We start from the raw sequence: 23239 nt of genomic DNA, 5'->3' as shown, positions 1-23239 counted from the left end.
AACGTCTCAGCCAGCCGCTGAATAAACTGGGGGGGGGGGGGGGGGTGTAAGAGCACATTTTTTTTTTTGTCCCCGTTTTGGCCGATCGATATTTTGTTCCGTATGGGGGGGGGGGGGGGGGGTATAAGGCCACCTTTTGGGGGGTCACCCATTAGCACAATGTATTTTTCTTATTTTTTATTTTTTATCAAACAAAATTGAGGGGGGGGGGGGGTTCCTCCAAAACACACCAAAAAAAGCCAAATTGAATTCGAAACTTGTGGTGATCATCGAAGAGATCGGAAGATCGATTAGATTGCGTTACATAACTTCGTAAGGTGTCGTATACGTAAGCACAGTCTAGTCGAGTCTGACGTATTAGCATTACGCACTCAGAAATTGCATTGTGACGTGACCCCACAAACTTTTAGTACCAGCCCAGACAACCATGGCAATGTTGCGATCTTTGAGTAATTTGGCAAAATTTACAGCCAAAAATGGAGTCTTCAAACCAACCTGCTTCCAAGGGTCAAGGTTATGTTCCGCAGCTGCTGCAGAAGATGACACGGGGTTAGTATTTTACGGCACAGCCAGGCCAAGGGGCTCGAGTCCGGCGTTAGATTGTCGGCTCAGTCCCGCATGTTATTTTTCATGTAGTACTGCCTACTGTACTGGTGTGGATTTGCATGACACTGCACTCGAGCTCGAGCTCGACTCGTACTCTTGTCTCTGGAAATAACTCCATAAAGGCATACCTATACATAAGGCCTAAAATATAAAGATGTTGTATTGCCCTTTGCGACCGACCCCAAAATCTTGAAATCTATGGTCGGCTTTTACCGTTTTTTTCAGAATCAGAGAACAAAAATATTGAAGCATTCAAAACTGAGAAATATTATCAGCCCAAAGAGGGGAAAAAAAGTTTTAAAAATAAAGATTTCAGACCGACCGACCGACCCATGTTTTGGCACCTAAAGTGAAATTTTACAACATATTTTTTAAAGGCCTAGAAAATCTAATTGTGATTTGATGCGCGGGATAAATCAGGAATAAAAAACACTGCCCTCAAATTATCAACAATGCGGAATTATCAATTGTGTTAAATGATAAATGTTATCTTCTTTTGGAATCTCTACATCTTTTTATCAAGAAGTTGGGGCTAGTTCAGAATCATATCAAGACTTGTAACTCCGGCGTGGAGATACGTTTCCCTTCTAAAACATTCCAAAAATCAATTGTTCAAATAATGGTCATGATTTGTGTAAATTTTTTTATCTCTTATGGAATATTTTCCCTAATAACGAAGACATTATAATAAACACTTTCTCACAGGTTTCATGGCAAACCGCTGCACAATACAATTGCATGCCGTAATGACGATGGGGTGCGGGCGCTTGTGTGAGGACTTAGCAACCGTAATGATGATCATCATCGTCATAATGTGAATTATTTACATGAGGATCTGAGATTACAGTTGCTAACTTCACGCACGCTCCTGCGCCCTCACCCCATTGTAAGTGATGGAGTTGGGTTGGGCTGTCACTTTTTATGCCTCCGTTACGAAGTAGCCGGAGGCATTGGCCCGAATTCACAAAGGAGGTTTAGATTTAACCCAGGCTAAATCTAACCCTGGGTTATTTAGCCCAGGCTAAATCTAACCCTGGGTTATTTAGCCCAGGCTAAATCTAACCCACGGTTTAAACCTCGCTCGGTATTCACAAAGCGTGGGTTAGATAACCCATGGTCTAAATCTAACCCACGGTTTAACCCACGGTTTAAGCATGCCTAAGAGAGCAAAAAATAAACTGAGCATGCGCAGAATTGAAGCATTGAACTGAGCATGCGCGCTCAGTACACTTGGTTACTCCACCTAGTTCACCGTCGTCTGCTAAGTCCAGATTCAGTTGTATTTGGGCTATTACTCTTCGCCTACAAGTAGAGACTGAAAACCGACCGATTCTAAGTTGAGATAAGACTTTAAACCACTATTCACATACTAAAACAGTTCTCTGACAGATGTCCTCAAAATATTACCGAATTTCGCATAAATTACCTCAATAATTCCTCACTATCGTTGTTAATTTATGGCCTATAATCGTCCGACATAATTATGATCAGCTGGGCATCAAAACACACTACCGTATCGACAGTTTTCGTGGAAGAGTCCACAAAAAACTTCTGTAAACGACCCTTATACCAGAGTGAAAATTGTCTATGATGTAGTGTTCATTTTAGAGCTATATGATCACATTTTCGTTGATTGTTATGATGATTTTAGAGCGTAGGTCACACTTTAGTTTAGCAATCAATCAATCCGAAGTAAGAGTAGACTCGTGTTATATATATAGCGTAGACTCCGTAGAGGCAGCGAAAGCGATCGATGACGTTTAGTCCAGAATGTGTTGATGATGTAGAAAGAAAGGGCCGAAAGGTTACGATAAATACTATCTGATAGAAAATACTGGCATTAATGCATAAAATGCATAGATGTATTGAGAAAAAAAAAACCGGGCTTACTGGTCATATAAAATAGGAGGACAGCAAAAACAAGGCAGTCTTGACATGTGATAAAGAATTATTAGGCCGAATTCGGGGGGGGGGGGGGGGGGGGGGGGGACATTAATTGTTTTCTTAGGGGATGGGTTTTTTTTTTTTGAGGGGGGGAGGGGGGGGGGGTTAATTTTGTTCTTAATTTTTCATAGGGGGAGGGGGCATTAATTGTTTTCTTAGGGGGTGGGGGTAATTTTGTTTTTAATTTTTCTTAGGGGGGAGGAGGCATTAATTGTTTTCTTAGGGGGGGGGGGGCTTAATTTTTTCTGAATTTGTTTATTTTCTGTATTAATTCTTTTCTTAGGGGGGCGTTCATTTTTTTTCCTTAATTTTTCTGCTTTATTGAATTTCTCAAGGGAATAGTGATTTAAATAAAAAGAAAAGAACTTTTTTGTAAATTTCGTCTCTACTTCTCACTCTTTTACCTTCCTTGTTTTTGTTTGTTGTCTCTCTTTTTTCACCAGCTCTCCACCCCACCTCTCTCAAATATCTTTTTATTTCGTTAGAACTCCATTTTTTTAAATCCCTCTCGTACCCCTTTTCTTTCTCTTTTTTCTCCACCTCTCTCTCTCACACATACCCTTTCTCCTTCTTTCTTCATCTCTCTCTTTATGTTTTGCTCTCTCTCTCTGTGGGTGTTTGGATTTAGCGAAACATAACAAATCCATTTTTAATTCATGGTGTGTACTGGGTAATTATAAGTAATAGATAACAGCAAATGGTATATTAATACTTAAACAAGATAAACAAAGTAGGTCATTCACTTGTAAAACGTTTACTTCCTAACTTAATGATTTCACGAGAAAAACCACACCATCAAACATGAGAAATTTATATTTAAATATTGACGATTTAATATGGATAATCAAAACAAGTATTCAAGGTTATTGACGAAGACAATGTTGAAGTCGATGATGATGTCAGTGATGATAATGATGACAGCAATGTTGTCGGTGGCGATGGTAATGAAGCAGTCAAATAACGATATCAGTGATGATGTTGATGATGATGAAGATGATGACGATTTCCCTTTCAAAATGGTTGGTACCTTTTGCAAAAATGTTTTTGGGAGGAACTATATCAACCATTAGATTTCAAATCATATGGTCTAATTGTTTCAGACCACAGTACTGCATGGGTGTACGTTTCGTTCAGAGAAACTAAAGGGGAACCAATTCCATATCGGTCATTTAATTAATTGGATTAAAAGTAAATGGGGAGCATCTCCAAAAAAAGGAAAAATTTTCATATCATTAATAGAGTATCTGTTCTTCCAATTAATAAAATACAGGGCTTGATCTCCACCAGGACTCCTGATGTAGACATGAGTCCTAACAATTGCACCTAGAAAACCTGGCAACCTGCAGTATTGGTAGAACTGCTGCTGTGTTGCTTCTACTTCTTCTCTTGATGTTGGGAACTTCATGAATTGTTTCCTTCTTCTTGCAAACGCTTCTGACACGTCTTTGATGACTCTGCATACAGAAGACTGTGAAAGTTGTGCCTCATCACCATGCATCTTTTGGAATGACCCTGTAAAAAAAAAAATCCTTTTAGTGAAATATCAACTAGTACAATTTCTTACAAGTTACATGGCCAGATCAAATTCTCAAACTGAGAAATGTTTAAAGTCCTTAAAATTGTAGAATAGATTTTTTATTAAATCAGGGCTGTCAACCCTCTTTTGCATTTAGAGGGAGTCTCACGCCACCACGCCCTTCCTCCCGCTTTGATGTAGAATCTCCCGGTTTATGAAAAAACCTCCCGCAAAACATGGTAACCGCAATTTTACCCTTTTACTTTTTCGCTCAGCCTAGATTAAATAGAAATTTACTAAATACTAAATAAGGTAAATTACTCACCAACAGCATAGAATCGAAGTGCTGTCACTACCTTTATAGGTATTGGGTCGTTTCTGTCTGTCGTCCTCCTCAGCTCTTCATCCACCAAGTTGATGAGGCAGAGCGCTGTCTCTTTGGAAAACCAGTACCTGGTCCGAAATGACTCATCATCATACACTTCAAAAGGGTTCATGGGTCATAAAGGCCTCTCTGAGGTCTGCCAATCAACTCTCTGTTCCGATCAAGCTGGCGGAGATGGTGAATATATTCACCCATGCTGTCTCTGTCACAACAAAATAGAAAAAAGTGAATTAAAATTAGAACATGAAATGAAAAAATATCATTCATTGTTTATCAAATAAATCCTATGATATTACATGTTTTGCATTCTTTGTATTGTAGACAATCTGATTTTGAATAGCTTTTGCAAACTCTAAAAAAAATATTAACGATACTTTGATTGCATTAAAGAAATGAGTGCTATTGATTCATACTATTGGGTAATTAGGAAAGATGATGTCACTGAACCTCCATAAGAACATAGGGGCCAATTCCTGTCATGTTTTGTTAAAAATCTACTCATGCTTGATAAAATGTGAAATTAGATACATGTAGGCCTACATGTAAATTAGCATTAGATGTCCCATGTGAAAGGTTGAATTTGACTAAGATTACATGTAGATTAGGAAGAACACACATTGATTTATTGGCTATTTGCTTGCACAGATTTTAAAACTTGCTTCAAAATTCAAGTACAACAATGTATTGATGTAGACTCTAGGCCTAGACTTGATCATGATGTAGTATAAATTTGTAGGAGTGTAGATTTCTAGAGACATTTGACAGTCAGTACTAGAGTCTAGTCTAAATCTAGATCTAGATGGGCCTAAAGACAAAGTACCTCTCATTCAGCTCAGACTTGTGCTCGAACTTAGTGACGGTGAGACACACAAACACTCAACTTCTCAAGACACAACACAACAAACCATCGGCGCGGGCTTGGCATGAATTTATGAAAAGTAGGTTTAGACAGGTCTAGGCTAGACCACATAGATCTCTAGACTAGATTCTAGAGCCTGAGGTCTAGATCTATACCGGTAGACCCTACGGCCTAGGTCTACTACTACTAGTTCTAGATCTAGAAAGTCTAGAGTACTAGACTAGACCTAGACTAGACCTAGACTAGATCTAGGCCCTAGACCCTAACGTTAGGTCTATTTTGAAAAATATTTTATTCCATTTCAATTTCTAAATCTAGAATAGGGTCTAGACTAGACTAGGCCCTAGATCTAGGTCTAGATTCTAGACCTAGACCTCTAGATCTAGATCTGCATCTTTTAAAATAATTTACAAAATACTTTTAATAAATTCATGCCATGGTTTGGCGTGCTTTGACTAATTTCTTGAGACTGAGGACTAAAGTTAGATCTAGATAGATCTAGCCTAGGCCTAGATCTATCATCTAGCCTAGGCCCACGTCGTGTTTGCGTGTCTCACTGCCACCGACTTCGAGCTCAAGCTCAGGTCTTATTCAGTCAGTACTTAGTGTCAGTGTAGGCCTAGTAGTACTAGAGACTAGTCTAGATCTAGACCAGGCCTCTGTATAAAGTAGGCCTAGACTAGACTAGTAAAATCCATCAGCGTGGAAGAATTTTCATTTTCATTTCGGCATTTTCGTTCTCCTCCGTTATTTCTAGATGAGAAGCAGCATCAGGCGATCAGCAGAGCAGAAAATGCCAAATGGAACTGTTGCTATACCCCCCCCCCCCCCCCCCCCCCCCCCCCCCGAGAACAGGAATGTCTCAAATGTCATGATCAACATATTTTTCTTCCCGAATCACACAATTGTGTGATGTTATAACTTATTTCGTATTGTTAGCTGGCACATTCGCAGTTGCGAAATTGCCTCGCCTCGCAGGATTACATAAACAACACAACACAAATACACACGCATGGGTCCGAGCTGCGTTAGGTTCTGCGACAATGTTCGCAAAGGCTGTGCAACTTACGATTAAGATTATTATTCGTGCACTTTTTACGCACATAAAACATGTTCAATTGGGCTTCCATTGTAGCAGAACTGAGAATATGGTACACATATGTTGTGAATAACTAAAAATACTTACAATGTAGGCTATCAAAGTTGAAAAAACAGCAACTTTGTGAAGGTCTCTTCACTTTGTTTCACCACAAATTTGTCAACAAAATTTGTACGGTCGTCTGCGCTAAAATTCCAAAGCTCGCTGGTATGACGTCATATGACGCGTTAAACCGTGGGTTAAACCGTGGGTTAGATTTAGCCCGCTGTTTAAACCACCCTTCTGAGCAGGCTAAAATTATGACGTAATATGACGCGATTTAGCCTGGGTTAAATCTAAACTTCCTTTGTGAATACCAAAATAATGACCCATGGTTTAAAGCTCGGGGTTATGACGTATTATGACGCGATTTAGCCTGGGTTAAATCTAAACCTCCTTTGTGAATTCGGGCCAATATGTTTTCGGGTTGTCCGTACGTACGTACGTACGTACATACGTACGTACGTCTGTACGTCTGTACGTACGTACGTCCCGTTCTTGTGATCGCGTTATCTGAAGAACCGATCGATGGATTCCTGCCAAACTTTGGTCATGTATGTATCTTGCAGAGCCGATGAACTGATTAGATTTTGGGGTCACGAGGTCAAAGGTCAAAGGTCACAGGGCTCATTAGGTATGCAAAAACAGCTCGTGATCGCGTTATCTGAAGAACCGATTGATGGATTCCTGCCAAACTTTGGTCATCTTGCAGAGCCAATGAACTGATTAGATTTTGGGGTCATGAGGTCAAAGGTCACAGGGCTCATTATGTATGCATAAACAGCTTGTGATCGCGTTATCTCAAGAACCGATTGATGGATTGCTGCCAAACTTAGGTCATGTATGTTACTTGCAGAGCCGATGAACTGATTAGATTTAGTGGTCATGAGGTCAAAGGTCAAAGGCCACAGCACACATTATGTATGCAATAACAGCTTGTGATCGCGTTATCTCAAGAACCGATTGATGGATTCCTGCCAAAATTAGGTCATGTATGTTACTTGCAGAGCCAATGAACTGAGTAGATTCTTGGTTCATAAGGTCAAAGGTCAAAGATCATGGGCTCATTATGTATGCAAAAATAGCTTGTGAGCGCATTCTCATTAGAACTGACAGATGGATTACTATTTAACTCAGGACATCTTGCAGAGCCAATGAACTGAGTAGATTTTAGGGTCATGAGGTCAAAGATCAAAGGGTCATATATGTATATGAGAAATTGCTTGTAATCACGATATTCTGAGAACCTGTCAATGGATTACAATTGAACTTGAATCCGAAAAATTTCTTCTGTTTTGGTTTGTAAAATTGCTCTATGACGGAGGCATCATTTTCGACTGCGCGCAGTCGAATTCCATCTAGTTCTATTTAGATCTAAATCTACTTCATGATTCAGAAATATTTTATTTTAGATAGTTTCTTTTTAAACAGCAATATTTAGCAAGAATATTTGAATTGATTGTTTTTTCCTCAGTACCACATTCAACAGCGACAGGCCTCTGATTGGTCAGGCTGAGACCATGATGGACATTGGAACCAGGCCTATCTTCAGTGAGGAACATGACATGTTCAGGACCAGTGTCAGGAGATTCTTTCAAGAGGAAGTAGCCCCGAACCAGGACAGGTAATAAATAGATCACCCCCCCCCCCTCCCTCCGTATCAAAAAAAATATTATATATATATATATATAACAATGGCTGGATTCTTCAGATCTTACAAGGATCAGGGGGCAAAAGACTTTCTAAAATTTGATAGAAAAATATAGCAGGAACAATTTTTTTTTAATGTCAATTTTTAAATATATAATAGGTATTGCTATAAATGAACCTTAGTCCATAAGCAGGAATTAGTTTACCCTTGGTCCAAATTCAATATACTTTTTCCACATCCCAGGTGGTGGTTTGTGAAAGCCAAAGTTGGGTCACAAGTTGAAGTATGCATTGCATTGACATAATTATTACCCTTCTCATGGAGAATGTGCCCTGTGTATCTTCAATGAAATTCCCCATGCTTGATATTATAATGTCAATGTTTGGCTTTGTAGGTATGAAAAACAGAGGATGGTGGATAAGGAGTTGTGGGAAGCTATGGGATCAGCTGGACTGCTTGGTGTAGATATCCCTGAGTCACAGGGAGGAATTGGAGGAGATCTGCTCATGACATCTATTGTCTGGGAAGAACAGTAAGTTGAGCTTCTCATTGTATGTGCTAATGATTCTTCTTCTTCTTCTCCTTCTCCTTCTCCGTTTCCTTCTCCTTTTCCTTCACCTTCTCCTTCTCCTTTTCCTTCCTTCTCCTTTTCCATGTACTACTTCTTTTTCTTCTTCTTCTTCTTCTTCTTGTCCTTCTCCTCTTTTCCCTTCTCCCTTTCCTTCCCCTTATCTTCCTTTTCCTCCTCCTTCTCCTCCCCTTCCCATTCTCCTCCTCTTCCCCTTCTCCTCCTCCTTTTTTCTCCTTTCCCTCCTTGTTCTTGTTTTCTACTTCTTTTTCTCCTTCTTCTTCTTCTTCTTCTTCTTCTTCTTCTTCTTCTTCTTCTCCTCTTCTTCTTCTCCTCCTCCTCCTCCTTATTATTCACTATTGAAAGATTGGTGAAGACAATTTTACCAGTTTGTTATTCCTTTGGAATTGTTCCTCTAGATATGATGATATACAAATAGATTTTTTGTTTTCGAAAAACCAATATTGATTCTCCTGTACTAAATATAATAGTCAATACAGTTAAAGTTTTTTGTTGTGTATTCTTTATACTTTTTAGACAAGTTTTAAAAAAACTGAACTACTTTCATGAGCATTTCATTGTGTTAAACACTGCCTTTAACCTTGACATGAAAACCCTTTTTCCATTTTCTACATTTTTATTTTTTTTTAATTTTTTAATTTTTTTTATTTATTTATTTATTTATTTATTTATTATTATTATTTTTTTTTTTTTGGGGGGGGGGGATCAACAGGAGATAATACAACTCCCTTTTTCCCTCATTGGCTGTAGCGTCACTTACTAAACTGTTTTTTTAAATTTTGTATTGACAGAGCTTATGTAAATTCAGCTGGGACAGCCTTTCCTATGCACAGTGACATTGTCATGCCCTACATCAGTCATTATGGTACCCCAGAGCAGATTGAGAAGTTCATACCAGCCATGACAGCTGGAACCAAAGTGGGTGCCTTGGCAATGACAGAACCAGCAGCTGGAAGGTATGAATCCTTCAGACTCATTATAAGGATGAATATCAAGTATAAAACAATTGTAGTACTACGTGTGGTAGCAGCAGCAGCAGATAATTATGCTGCAACAAATTGGCAATGCATAAATAAAATGTCTTCATTTTATGGATTAATCTGCAACAATTTTGATTTAAGGGAAATTACACACAAGAGAATGTGTTGATTTTAGAGAGCGTATGCTTTCACAACTCTTCGCTTGCAGAATAAGGTCAATTGGGTCCATTTCGTGACTTCAATGTGCTGTTTCGTATTTATTCTGCTACCAACGATGAGCTCGTCGATGCGTATGCGCACTGCTTCAAAAATGACTGCATACGTCTCAGTCCACTAGTTAACGTGCAAGTCAAAAAGTCCCCATTGTCCAAGGGAGACACAAAAAGCAGTCTTCATAGGCAGGTGGTCTTAATAGACAGGTCACATGTTTCAGTGATGAACATCATTTCAAAGGGGGGGGGGGATAATGTGGTCTTCATAGACGGGTGTTCTTTCTATTCAGGTGATCACTAAAGCAGATTTGTTTGCAGTAAATGTGAGGTGAGGTATTTGTATCTATGAAGTGAAATGGGGATGGCTAAGTTGGGCTAGAGAGCTTCTGTAATAGTTTGAGCTTAATATAACAAGTTTTAAAACTGAAAAATATCAGATCAACATTAAGTGTGTGTTTACTATCTAGGGATGACAATCATTGGTCACAAGGTCACAAGACTATATAATGGACTCAACACTTATGTAAATAACAAGATTGTGGAGATAAACAGTACATGTTCATGACAAAGAAAGAAACCACTGTACATGGATCTTACCTGAATAAGAAATGTCCACAAACAAAGGAGTATTTGGTTTTCTGTGCTATCTGTGTTATCACTGTATTAGTAAATTTGGCCTTTCACCGATATATGTACATCATAGGTAACATTTTGTTGAAAAAACTTTTGTTCTCCTAAATCATTTGATTTCAATTACCGGTATATATGAAATGTAGCAATGAAACTCAAACATACTGATAGTCACCACATAATACTTTGCGCCCATTAGCATTTCTATAAGCTTTACAGTTAAACTAATATGATTTGTTAAGGCTACATATCTTTCTTTAAACCAGAAATAAAGGTATGGTGGTGAAAAAAAGGAGAAAATTAGCCTTAACTTTTAAGAACAGTGAAGTGCTTAGTCTACCAAAGTATACATTGCATGATGTCTAAATCGCAGAGCCAAAAGCAAGATACAATTGTAATCCAGTGTAGGAAAAAAAAGTGTCTAATTACTTTATGATTTCAGGTTTTTTTCAATCTGAAAATCAGAGAAGATGCAAGATAGAGAACAAAACCATGAAATTCTTATATTTATCAACTTCATTTTTTACTTAGTCTGCAAAGCTTTGTGGTGACTAGTGATACATCTGATATGGGCAAATTTCATTTTTTGCTTGTAAAATCTTATTCTATTGTGTGAAAGTTAATATTTAGAAAAAAAATAAAAAAATTCTAATTATCTGTTAAATTTACAGTGATCTACAGGGCATCAAGACCTCAGCCAAGAAAGATGGGGATGACTACATCCTTAATGGAAGCAAGGTGAGAAAACATCTTTTGAGAGTCAGAGGGATGTTGAGTATAAGTATGCCCTTCCAGCTCTCAAGAGACAAAATAGTATTTTCAGACCATAAATTTAATTTTAGAATGTAAGTTTAAGCTAGGGTGAGGTTTAGGGCTATGTTAGGTGTAGGTTCTTGGTATTGGGTTGAAGTTGGGATTTGGTTGGTATAGGATATTGACCACAGAGCAATTGTCATTTGAGCGTGTGTTGTACGATTTTGATGAATAAAGTTTACTTTACCATGCATTCTGTGGGTTAATGGTTAAGGAGACTGAAGCAAATAAAACATTACATAAAACATCATGCACTGAACTCTATTGTACTCACAATTCCATTTTTATTGGGAGTGTACTTAAACTTGCGATATTTTTTCAGAGAATTAATGTTAGGAGCTCATGTCGTAAAGATAGTATAATCATGTGGGACCCCTACTATACAGAGCAAAAAAACATTGTGAATTGTACACTTAAAGACTTTCTCATCTCATGTTTCTATTTAATACCCAAGGTATTCATCACCAATGGTTGCCTGTCTGATGTGGTGGTGGTTGTAGCCATCACAGATCTGAACGCTAAGAAGAAAGCTCATGGCATCAGTCTTTTCTTGGTTGAAGCCGGTATGCCAGGGTTCACCAAGGGGAAGCCACTGGAGAAGGTCGGACAGAAGTCTGTGGTAAGTCAGAATCTATTTGACTCAAGTTACTATTGACTTTTCCCTTTTTCCCTTTTTCGTAAAGCAGAGCATTCCAAGATCTATTAAAAAGAACAAGGCAAAAACATCTTGAGAATGAGGGTATTTATTTGGTCAATGGTTTTGAGTTCAAAGCTAGGGGCCAATGTATAGAGTGTCAAGCCCTGTATCTTGGTATATTTATATGCAGGAAACCACATTTTGTGTGGTATTTCCTGATCCCATTCAAAATCAGCGATTTTTGTAGAAAGATAGCTTGTATTGAAGGAGAAATCAACCCTAAACATTGAAAAGTGTTATATCCATCATTGTTTCCCTATTCCCACAAAGGATACTTGTGAGCTGTTCTTTGAAGATGTACGCCTCCCAGCCAGTGCGTTGCTGGGTAAGGAGAACCAAGGCTTCTACATGCTGATGAACCAGCTTCCTAGAGAGAGGCTTATCATTGGAGTAGGATGCCAGGCCCATACTGAGTTCATGTTTGAAGAAACAAGGAACTATGTCAGGCAGCGTAAGGCGTTTGGCAAGACTCTGGGAAACATCCAGGTATGTTCTCTCTTATATGTGACTTTCCATTTAGATTTATTGATTTCCAGGGCATAGGTATGATTCTTGCTGTTGTCCACTCCAATCCAGTCCACATGTTTTTGGAATAGCACTTTTTCCTTGCAGTTCAAACTACTTGGCCCGAATTCACAAAGCAAGGTTTGAGCTCAGACCAAGGTTTGAGCTCAAACCTCCTTTTGTTTCGCCAAACCTCCTTTTGTTATTTACAAACCTGGTTTGAAAATAACAAAAGGAGGTTTGGCGAAACAAAAGGAGGTTTGAGCTCAAACCTTGGTCTGAGCTCAAACCTTGCTTTGTGAATTCGGGCCCTTAAGTCTGCAAAGTAGTATAATTAAGGGCTGCTTAAAATGATAAACGGCTTCAAAGCGACCAGTTGAGCCAATAAAATGTATAACAGTCCATGTTTATAACAAGATGGGTGGCCCTACAAGAGTGAAAACACATTATGGATATCATCTTATACAGAAGGAATAACTGTCCTTTTTCAAAAAGCATTGAACAGAATTTATATGTTCTTTTAGCAAATGTAATATCGGTAGACAAACATATAAGCATGATCACTCTATACTCAAATGCTAAGATTGTGATGATACATTTCTTTGGAAAACTATTCAGACTTCTTGTTCACTTTTGACAAGTTGATTTTAAAATTTGTTTGGAAATGCTTGCGCTGTTTCTATTTTGATTCCCCAAGAACATGACACTTGTTATTTCAAACTGCACATTCTTCATGGAAATAAAAAAGTGCAGCTTACTTATTGTAGGGTCATAGCAGTTAAGCTTATTTACAGCAGAGTTGTGAACAAGAGGTTAAAAATTATCTACATAATTGAAGAGTTTAATTCTAAAAGGAGCTAAATCCATTCGTGTAACTTAAGAGAAAAATTAATTGTTTACCAGATTTTGTACAGGCGTCCATGGAAAAGTGATATTAGAAGGTGCATTTTTCCATAATTGTTCCTAAAATTTAGGTACCGTAAATCTCCGTGTATAAGGCGCACCTGTGTATAAGGCGCACCCCTATTTTGGGAAAGGAAAAAAAAAAAAAAAAAAAAAAAAAAAAAAAAAAAAAAAAAAAAAAATCGTTTTTTTTTTTTTGGTTGTTGTTGTTTTGTTGCCGAAAACCCACGCGGGGAAGGACCTTCATTTTACATCGAGGTGCAGTTGAAGGCGCTGATTTGTGCTTGTGAACTTGTCACAAATAATAGTAACAATGTCATTTTTAGAAGAGTGTGTAAGATCATTAATGTAAATTAAAAACAAAAGAGTACATATGGTACCAATGGTGCACCTTGTGGAACACCATTTGCTATACAAAAAAATATTTGAGGAATTATTATTATAAACTACATATTAAGATCTATTAGAAAGATTTCTTTCAAACCAAGATGATAGACAAATTTGAGTGTTGTTGTAGTTTCCGAGTGGTGAGTCAACACACTGATTACTGAGCTGGGAGACATTGCCAGGCATAGCGCCATAAATCGAAACTAAAAAAAAAAAAAAAAAAAAAAAAAAAAAAAAAAAAAAAAACTTTTTTTTTCTGTTCCTGTGTATAAGGCGCACCCCCGACTTTCAAATTTTTTCGGCGGCAAAAAAGTGCGCCTTATACACGGAGATTTACGGTAAATAATTTTTTTTGAAAGACGGGTACTTAAGTACCCGTCAATAAATCAATTTTCATCAAAATTGGATTTAGCTCCTTTTGGAATTAAGCTCTTCTATATATTTGTGTTTGTTTCCAAAGACAATCCAACACAAGCTAGCCGAGCTGAAGACTTTGATCTGCATCGGAAGAAGCTTCCAGGATGACTGCCTTAGACTGGAATCGGAAGGCAAATTGGACACATACACTGCATCAATGTCAAAGTACTGGTAAGTCAGTCCCCAAAGATTGTTTGACATGTTCTTTCTTTCTTGATCTGATTTTGTTTGGCAATTAGTCACAGTTGACTATTTTTGCCACACTCTATTTTATGACTGTGCTCAGTTAGCAATTGCTCTGCTGTCACTGGTAGTTTGGTTTGTTTTTTACTTGACTGCTAAGAAAGCATGTGCATGCTTGTAAGTATTAAAACAACCAGGAGACCGATGGTCATAAGTTCTTTCTGAGGGACTTGGTAATGAGGATTAATGCCTTACCAAAAGGCGCTAGCACATTGACTTGGTTTTGAACCTGGGACCTCCCAGTTATGAGACCACTGCTCTACCACCAAGCCATTGCGCCTCCACATTTCTACAATTAATCAAATCCCTCATTCAATCCTGAACGTAACACCCAGCTCTAAACCTTGCATAAAGTCCAATCACAACCCTTATGTCTTTGACAAAGTAAAGCTTCAAGCAAATGTCATCAGAGAAATGTAGGTGGAGCATGTATCAGATTATCACATTCTCATAAAAGGGATTACTAAAACTACATTCCAAACCCTCAAAATGTCTACCCAAAACTACTTCTAAATACTAAAGTCACACACCTATTAATGGAGAAATAAGACAAAAAGGTGTGTTATTTGTCAGAACAATTGATTTCTGTTTTGTTTGTGAATTTGTCTATCATGCCCAAAGTTTTAGCAATAAATGTACTACCTAGGACTGTTACAGAGAATCAAGTTTAACCAGGATGTGTGTTAGGGTGTCTACATGTACTTAATTATTTCTATTAAGGTCATGATGTCCTGTTCTTTTAGTCTACCATATCACATTGAATGATCCACTTCCAGGAACACAGGTTTTTAGTGGGATGAATGGAATTAAAGCAGGATGTGGGCTCAAATTAAGCCTAATCTCATTACCCCTTCATTCGTTTTCAATGGGCATTTTATTTGCCCTATTTCACACACTAAGAAGATCATATTCAATGGCAAGGGCCAGTGGCAAATGTTTGGGCTTATCTTCTTTCCTTGTTCTATTTTGTTGACTTGTAAAAGTTCTGTTTAAACATGAAGAAGAAAGAGAGGTTAGAATGTGTGGTCTTTTGTTTGAGCTTTAAAGATCCTGTTCACTGAAAAGATGTTCTTCCTGCCTAATAATTTATAATATATAATGTTCAATTTAGGTGGGAGTTGTTTGAGAAAAAAAATTAGGAGAGTCATACACCATGCTCAAAACACTTTATAGAAAATTTAGATGTTTGAAATGTTATAAAGTCCAAAATGTATTCTTGCGACAAAATGGTGGTTTGAAGCCATCGGTGTAAAATAAGCATAACTTTCCTCATAGAAATGTCCATACCAGTATACATGTACATGTACTATATTCATATTATCAACTTCAAATATCACTTCTGTGAGGAGAAATTTAAGTATTCTCCTAACCAAGAGCAATGAAATGTAATTGCAATGGAAACAAGTTATTGATCATTTTATTCCTTTACTTGTCTTGTTGCCAGGGGCTCTGATGTCATCAACAAGGTAGCAACGGAATGCCTTCAGCTCCACGGTGGATGGGGTTACATGTGGGAGTACCCCATCGCTAGGGCCTTCTGTGATGCTCGAGTGGGTGCCATCTATGGAGGTAGCAATGAGATCATGAAGGAACTTATCTACAGACCCATCGTAGCCTCTAACTAAACTGAGTGGCGTGCACCTTGCAAGATGTGCCCCAGAGTCTTTCCTGTCTTAAGTTAATATTAACTCATTCCCAATGCAAACCTTTATAGTGTATAGGGAATGATATGCTACTTTTATGAAAGAAAATGATAAATTAAACAAATCCCCTAAATGTAAATTGGGTAACTAAAATCAGTTGTAGCATTCAATGTGATGACATTTAAACAATATTGAATATTATAACTATATCTTACAAAAAATATATCTAGATGAAACAATATGTAAATAATATGTCCAAAACTTGCTTAAGGCATATTAGCCAAGTGATTTATTAATGTTGCTCAAATTATTTACGCTCTCCAAGTCTTGGACTTGTAGCTATATCAAGCCAATATGTGAAATCTGAACAGGTTTGTAAGAAGTCATGTACATAGGTTTCCTATGATCTTAATTTGAATTTGAAAGTGAATTTGGTAGGCACCATATTTTGAATAAATAACAATGAGTGGTTTTGAGTATCAAAGGACAGTAGAAGCTTCTGTATTGATTACTTCACAATGGGTTATAACATCTTGTATCAGGATTTATAGTGCAATGAGTGTTTCAACGTGACCAAAGATATAAATGACACTCATTTGATGTGACAGAATTGTTCTAGTTTGGTCTTTTTTCTCTCTTTTTTTTACGCTGGTGTTTTTTATGCTGTTCTTTTCTTCTATTTTTGCAGCTTGTAGCAAGCCATCATATTGCTTTGTTACACAATGATTAATTATTAATACTAAAACTCTTAGTACTTGCTATATAAGGTAATTGTAGTATAAATTACATTGAACAAACATTATCTTAGGATTTACCTTAAAGTATGGTAACATAGCAACAGTCCTCTCTCCACCATGTGGGAGGGTTCTTGAGAGTATGTTTCAAGTGATTTACATTCATTTCATTTAGATTCTTCTTTTTTTCCTTTATTGCAACATGTCAGTTGTCAATGATGAATTGTATCACAATCCTGACATATTAACAAGACATTTAAACTTATGATTTGGACTATTAACACTCTTATTTAAGGTGCCATTCATCTTCAATTCTGTTGATTCTGTCGATGGGACTGAGAAAAACGTAATTAACCAAACGTTATTAAATCACATGTGGTAGAAATAATTGTTTTCTTCTAGTATTCTAACAATTCCTTATCCTGAAAATATATATATTTATGCTTCACTTTCTCTTCATTCTACATGCTTTTTAGTTGTTTTTGTTTTAAATTTGTACGGCAGTGCTTGGTATTAGCATTGACTTGTTAACACTTCTTATGTTTTGTATTCATTTATGGTAATGAATTTCTTTATCTGGGTGTCAATCTGGCCATTGACCATGCCTATGTGTATTCAGCATCATCTTCCATGCATAAAGATAAAATCAAGTTCTTTTCATTTGATTGTATTTTGAAAGAAACTATGTGGAATCGATTGGAAAAGGTTGATCCTGTAGCATTCAAGTATTAGTGTATACTGTGAGGAATTGGGATCATCAAAATGATAAGAAACTGGCCAAGTCCACTTGCTCTGGACACAGAAATGTGCACATGGGACTACGCAATCATGTGGCATGAATATGAGGGCATGAATATGAGGGCATGAATATGAGGGCACTTGAGGTGCATTCCTTTTCAGGAGGCAATTTGCCACGATATTCTTCCACAGTAACATAACAAGAACGAAACGAGCTACAAAATTATTGATTTTGAATGTGTAAAGATGTCAGTGCAGTCTGTATTACAGATGGATGGAAGTTCAACTTTCTCTCCAGTTTTCCATGTAAATCTTGAAGGGCAGTAGCTATACAATGTATATTATCCTTACCTCATATGGCCATTCTTGAACAGAGTTGTTTGAAAGACATGGTTTATTAGAAGTTATTCTTGTAAAACAATATTTTGTGAAAATATTATATATTTGTTGATGACCTATACTTGCTGTGAGCTTATGGGGATATTTTTTTAGTGCCAGAATATAATTTCATGTTGAATATTAACAAATAATTTTTAATTTACTTTTTAGGGCTTGTGATTTGCAAAGTAGAATTTCAAGTACTTGGAATACTGCCTTGACCAGTGAACAAGTACCTGTATAGCACCTCACATCTAATGTTATTTATGCATTGTATCTGTTTTCATCTTGTAATGTTTCAATAGAATGCAATTGTCTAGCATAGAAATTAACCACCGATATACAAGTATACATGTAGTTTGTATATCACAGGGTATTTTGATTATTTTGTAAATGATTATATTTGATATGCTAATACAGGAAGGCATTATATGTACGATTTGATGTATGAATTCAATAAATACATGATGAATGTACTTCTGCATTTACGTTGTATGATTTATAGCTAAGCTGTAATACAGTAATGCAATTTAACTGCTTTGTAGCACTATTATGGCATCAAATCACATTTTTAAGTACATCAATGGTTCTTAACCCATAGGTCATGACTTTGTTGGGGGTCATTTCAGAATTTTCTGGGAGGTATTGAATAGACAATATGAACAAACCCACATTCAAATATATATTGTGTTGTACTGTTGCATTAGGATAGAGGGGTATAAATGTACTGCCTACAAATTGCATGGTAGATTGGGAGGGGGGGGGGGTCATTTTGTGGGACCTGAAATGTTAAGAATCATTGATGAAAAACACTCTTCAGAGAATGCAGCTCACTTCACTTTAAAAAACTTACAAATGTTAAACAGCTTCTCAGTTTTCAACTTGTGCTTTTATTTTTTTTATGTGGCCATAGCAGGAGCCTCATACATATTATAAACAAAATATTTGAGGATACATTAGTATGCTAATAATCCTGAAATGTAACCCTAGACTCCTAGAGGCAAATTTTACTTAACCCCAGTGCCCTAGTTACAACAGATTATTCAACATTTCTTATTCAGATAGAGGTAAGAAGCATGATATGATGGGTTACAATGCACAATTTATATTATGTCAATTGTGTATATAGATAAAATGTCTCCATATCAAAACTCATGACATTAGAAATCAAACCTCTCTTCCAAAATACATTTTCAAAAATGTGCCAAATCCACTACACTTGGTAAATTGAAGACTCCAACAAATTATTTAAAAAACCTACCAGATCCACTCTTTTCTTCTGGGAAAAGGAGAATGACAAAGGCTTCTTGCACTAATAGTGTATACAAATTTCTCCAGGGCATTGGTTGACCTCTAGGTTCATACCAAATTACAATGACAATTTCTAGTACCAGCTAGATATCAAAACACTTTGGTATAAATAAATCAGAGTGAAGTAAATAACATGTACTTCCAACAATGACTTACAACAAACACTTCATCTACACATACAAATTTGTCCTAATTGAACACGGTATTTTCATACTTCCATACGACTCCCTTCATTATCTATTTATAACAATTCTATTATTTACAACATTTAAGGGATGGGAGTAATTTTCTATTTACAAAGGCCATGTTTTTCATTGGTATTGAAAACATATCTCATATATCACTAATCATATTTCAGTGGCAAGATCAATAGAGATGATGCAAACCTATGTGTGACTTGTGATCTGATGAACAGCAGTCAATAGAAAAACATACATGTGTTGACACTCAATAACAAAAAAACATGAACTTTAAGGGGGGAAAAAACACAGGAAATTATTAATTTAAATGGAATGAACAAATTTTTTACAAGAAAAGAAAAATGTAAAACTATAAGAAATACAGTACATAATACAAGCAGAAACAGACTTTAAAAGGACCATAACAATAAATATAATTAACAGATCCTAAAGTTTAGTAGTTACTTTAACATGAAACACAAATTAGGAGTATCGTAAAGGAAAAAAAAGTTTGTAACAAGTAATATATTCTCTTCTCGTCATTCTCCCAATAAAAAATGCATTTAATCAGAAAATGAACTAAATGGAAATCTATACAAGCTTAAATAAATATCTAATACGTGTACATCTTGGTCCTGTGTACGTCTTTATCTTCACATTCCCTGCTCCTATTGTAGTAGTAGTAGAGACCATCTTTCCTCTGCAGCTTCTTCACATAACCTGTCTCGGGCCATCGGTTGGGCTGTAATTAATAGATGAAAAAATGTAACAATTGATGCTACAATTATTCTTTGATTAAATTATTCCAACACTCCCACAACTTAAATATCGAGAAAAGTATTCTCAATTCTCAATACTCCAAAAGTTTTTGAAAAAAACACACAACAGTGGACAGCCTCATGAATAAAATTTATCATACCAGTACTTGTGCTGTGTTACCTAAAGAAATGTACTTTTTATTCATGTATTTTTTAACCACATGTACAGTACATAAAAACTGCAGTACAGTTTTAGAGTGTTAACAGTAAATCACTTGACTAAAATTATGTACTTCCTGAATTCAGTCCACTTTAATTTTGTACTCACTATCTTTGAGATCCATTTAAGTTGAATTTGCTTGAGCACAGATTCTTTTCAAAATGAAAGAGATTTTAAGATTTCATGGCTTTCCTTCTCTTGGCCTATTCACCAACCTGCAAACAGCAGTTTTTATGATTAATGAATTCAAGCTTATTTAGATTTAAGTCAAATATACTCAAAAGTATGTTGTAAGATGCAGGATCAGAGGCGAGTGTCTTTTTCTTCCCTTTTCATCATCTTTTTTTCTCTCAGGCCTATCTTCTTTCTTAGCTATTCATATCTTTTCTTGAATTCTTTTTCATTGTCTTTCTTATTTATTCAAGCTTTTTTAAATTAAGTAATGCATTATTTTTAACTTATATGTTCACTCAGTGATCTGATTTGTAATTCAGCATCTGGCTGTATAATATATTATTAAATAAACCATTTTGAATTGAATACAGGAAAAAAAAAAGAATATCAAGATTATATTTGGTAGATCCTTGGCTTCAACTCACCTCATCTTTTTTAATAGAAGTATATTCAACAGCATCTCTGTATCCAGCCAGCTGGAATCTGTAGTTCTCTTCTACTTCCTCTGACCAGCGTTTAGGCCTGGTCATTCCCTTGGGTTCTTGTGCTACGGCAACAGCCATGTTTAGATGGTTCTTAGGCAAGGAGCAGTAATCTGTGAGATGAAGGGCATGAGAGAGAGAGAGAGAGAGATATATATATATTATTATTATTTAAGTACAAGGCAAGACAAGGTTTACTGAATGGTATGATTTGGAGGCCTAAAATCTATATTTTTAAACCTAAATTAAGGCTAATATTTGACTTATTTATTTTGTGGGCCATGAATTTTCGTCTCGAGTCTGGTCTTGTGCTTCAATTTTTCCTGTGCCTATTCTATTAAGTCAAGAGTTATTCTGCCAAAATTCTCGTCAGATTCAAGCAAGAACAACGTCATTTTCACAAGAAAAGGCAGCAGTGTTATTTTGACATTGCAAAATCAAAGGTTCCAAGGCCCATGTCTGCACCTTCATATTTATGCATATCTAGACTAGACAGTTCAGGATTTTTGACGTGAAAGATAAAGAGTACGGTCACTATAATACTAGGGGCATATGTTTAGGCTAGCATTTCTTAGCATGTCTCAGTCTCACTCTCGCTCAACCATGGCATGACCATGTCAGCAAGGTCTCTGCTCAGTTCTTCAATTCTGAAAATTAAGCCGTTTTGTTTAATCTGCAAAAAGTCATCTAGACTAGAGATCTATCATCTAGTCTATCTAGATGTGGGGCATGCTATTCCCAACCTAAAACAACTAGAGATAGAAGAGGGCATATAAATTAATACCAACACTAAAGACTAAGTAACACTAACAGTAACGCTACAGGCAATTCCAACAGACCCACTCAAGAACGGACACATTCGTGAACTCCTTCTTTATGAGAACAGTGCGTGATTGGAACCAGCTTAAACCGGAGACTATCGTCCACACTGATCCTGTCAAATTAAAAACTCCCCTGATGCCCCCCCCCCCCCCCAATCTACAAATTACAAATAGATCTAGACTAGATCTAGATCTAGGTCTAACAAAGTTTTTTTACACCCTATCCCGCCATAGTATCCGCACCTCCAGTTAAAACTCAGAGTCAGACAAGTATTTTTGGAGGACCAATTAACCAACCAAGAAGAAGAAGTCTACTTTTTTTAATATCAATGCTTAGTCTAGTCAAAAAATGGCTTGTGAGCTCCGTCCAGCTGCACACTTTCTCACTCACTCACATGCATGGCCATCAAGGGGCATGCTATTCCCAATCCCATGCATACGGTATTGCATGGCTGCAAAAAAGCATGATCATTGAATTGAATGCATGCAGTCAGAACAGCAACAAAAAGCTAGATCTCGCTTTTCAACACACATTTAGGTCTAATACATAAGGTAGACAACGCAGAAAGCAGTGCAAATAACTTACATTTTGAAGAAAGAAAAACACAAGACTCTCGACCCGGTATTACAACTTGATTTAGACGAGTTTACAAAGAGAATGTCCAGAGCAGTGTGAAATCAGATGTGCATGAATGAATGAATGCGGATATTGTTGTTGTGTGTTGCTTAGCAGTGTGACGTGTTTACATGGCCTTTCTCGATCCCTGGGTATAGTCTCGCATCTGAAATCTCGATATTTACGAGACAATGTGATGAAGATAGGCTTTATGCCAGAGGTTTTTATAATTCATGATTCACGATACGTAGAATGATTGGATAAAACGTACGTGAGTGAGTCTAGTCAGAAAGACCTATGACAACACAATATTATTATTATGATTTCTTTTCAAATCAAAAGTCTAGACAGACGCTTCTTCTTCTGACTAAGTCTGCCTCCTTCAATTGACTGAAGATTCTTGCAAACTCTCAAGAAAAGATATGAGCGTTGAGCTAATTTCTTTTAAATGAATTGTGAATAATAACTATGTTGGATTAGAATTTCCATCCCTACTCCCTGCTTGCATCATGATCGACTAGACAAGCATCTACATTAAATCATATACCTATAATGTAATTAGCCTAGATAATTTAAATGTATAGACATGCCGAATGAGAAAAAAATTCTTCTGTTTTCTAATATATTAGTTATCATCATCATCAGCATCGTCATTATTATCAAAACCTATATACTGGCCCTTTACTATTATAGTAGTAGTAGTGTTAATTG

General features: G+C 36.7%; 2 protein-coding genes and 1 long non-coding RNA gene across 3 annotated transcripts; 1 reads left to right on the top strand and 2 right to left on the bottom strand.

Annotated features, from left to right (window-relative positions):
- Nucleotides 1-396: 396 nt before the first annotated feature.
- On the top strand, nt 397-17315 carry LOC115930018 (long-chain specific acyl-CoA dehydrogenase, mitochondrial-like). Its single transcript, XM_031000340.1, has 9 exons — nt 397-549; nt 7923-8072; nt 8494-8631; nt 9480-9644; nt 11182-11248; nt 11778-11942; nt 12291-12506; nt 14275-14402; nt 15919-17315. Exons 1-9 carry the CDS (start codon nt 428-430, stop codon nt 16097-16099), a joined length of 1332 nt encoding a protein of 443 aa, XP_030856200.1. The 5' UTR covers nt 397-427; the 3' UTR covers nt 16100-17315.
- LOC115930020 lies at nt 3973-6859 on the bottom strand. The gene is made up of 3 exons (XR_004066798.1): nt 6497-6859; nt 4392-4653; nt 3973-4062 (listed from the first exon to the last, which is right to left on the bottom strand). It is a non-coding gene; the product is annotated as an uncharacterized LOC115930020 (long non-coding RNA).
- A 1522-nt stretch (nt 17316-18837) lies between the features above and the next one.
- LOC115930019 (meiosis expressed gene 1 protein homolog) lies at nt 18838-22652 on the bottom strand. Its single transcript, XM_031000341.1, has 3 exons — nt 22499-22652; nt 21035-21204; nt 18838-20199 (listed from the first exon to the last, which is right to left on the bottom strand). Exons 2-3 carry the CDS (start codon nt 21170-21172, stop codon nt 20071-20073), a joined length of 267 nt encoding a protein of 88 aa, XP_030856201.1. The 5' UTR covers nt 21173-21204; nt 22499-22652; the 3' UTR covers nt 18838-20070.
- Nucleotides 22653-23239: the final 587 nt, after the last annotated feature.

The sequence above is a fragment of the Strongylocentrotus purpuratus genome, unplaced genomic scaffold, assembly GCF_000002235.5.
Source record: "Strongylocentrotus purpuratus isolate Spur 01 unplaced genomic scaffold, Spur_5.0 spur5_scaffold_6, whole genome shotgun sequence".
NCBI lineage: Eukaryota > Metazoa > Echinodermata > Echinoidea > Camarodonta > Strongylocentrotidae > Strongylocentrotus > Strongylocentrotus purpuratus.
Note: the sequence above shows the minus strand (reverse complement) of the source record. Positions and strands in the feature narration are given on the sequence as shown.

Coding starts and splice junctions, on each gene's coding strand:
- LOC115930018 (XM_031000340.1), top strand. CDS start 428: ATGGCAATGTTGCGATCTTTGAGTAATTTGGCAAAATTTACAGCCAAA. Junction 550..7,922: donor GCTGCAGAAGATGACACGGG/GTTAGTATTTTA, acceptor TTTTTTCCTCAG/TACCACATTCAACAGCGACA. Junction 11,249..11,777: donor ACATCCTTAATGGAAGCAAG/GTGAGAAAACAT, acceptor TTAATACCCAAG/GTATTCATCACCAATGGTTG.
- LOC115930019 (XM_031000341.1), bottom strand. CDS start 21,172: ATGGCTGTTGCCGTAGCACAAGAACCCAAGGGAATGACCAGGCCTAAA. Junction 20,200..21,034: donor CTTCTATTAAAAAAGATGAG/GTGAGTTGAAGC, acceptor TATTAATTACAG/CCCAACCGATGGCCCGAGAC.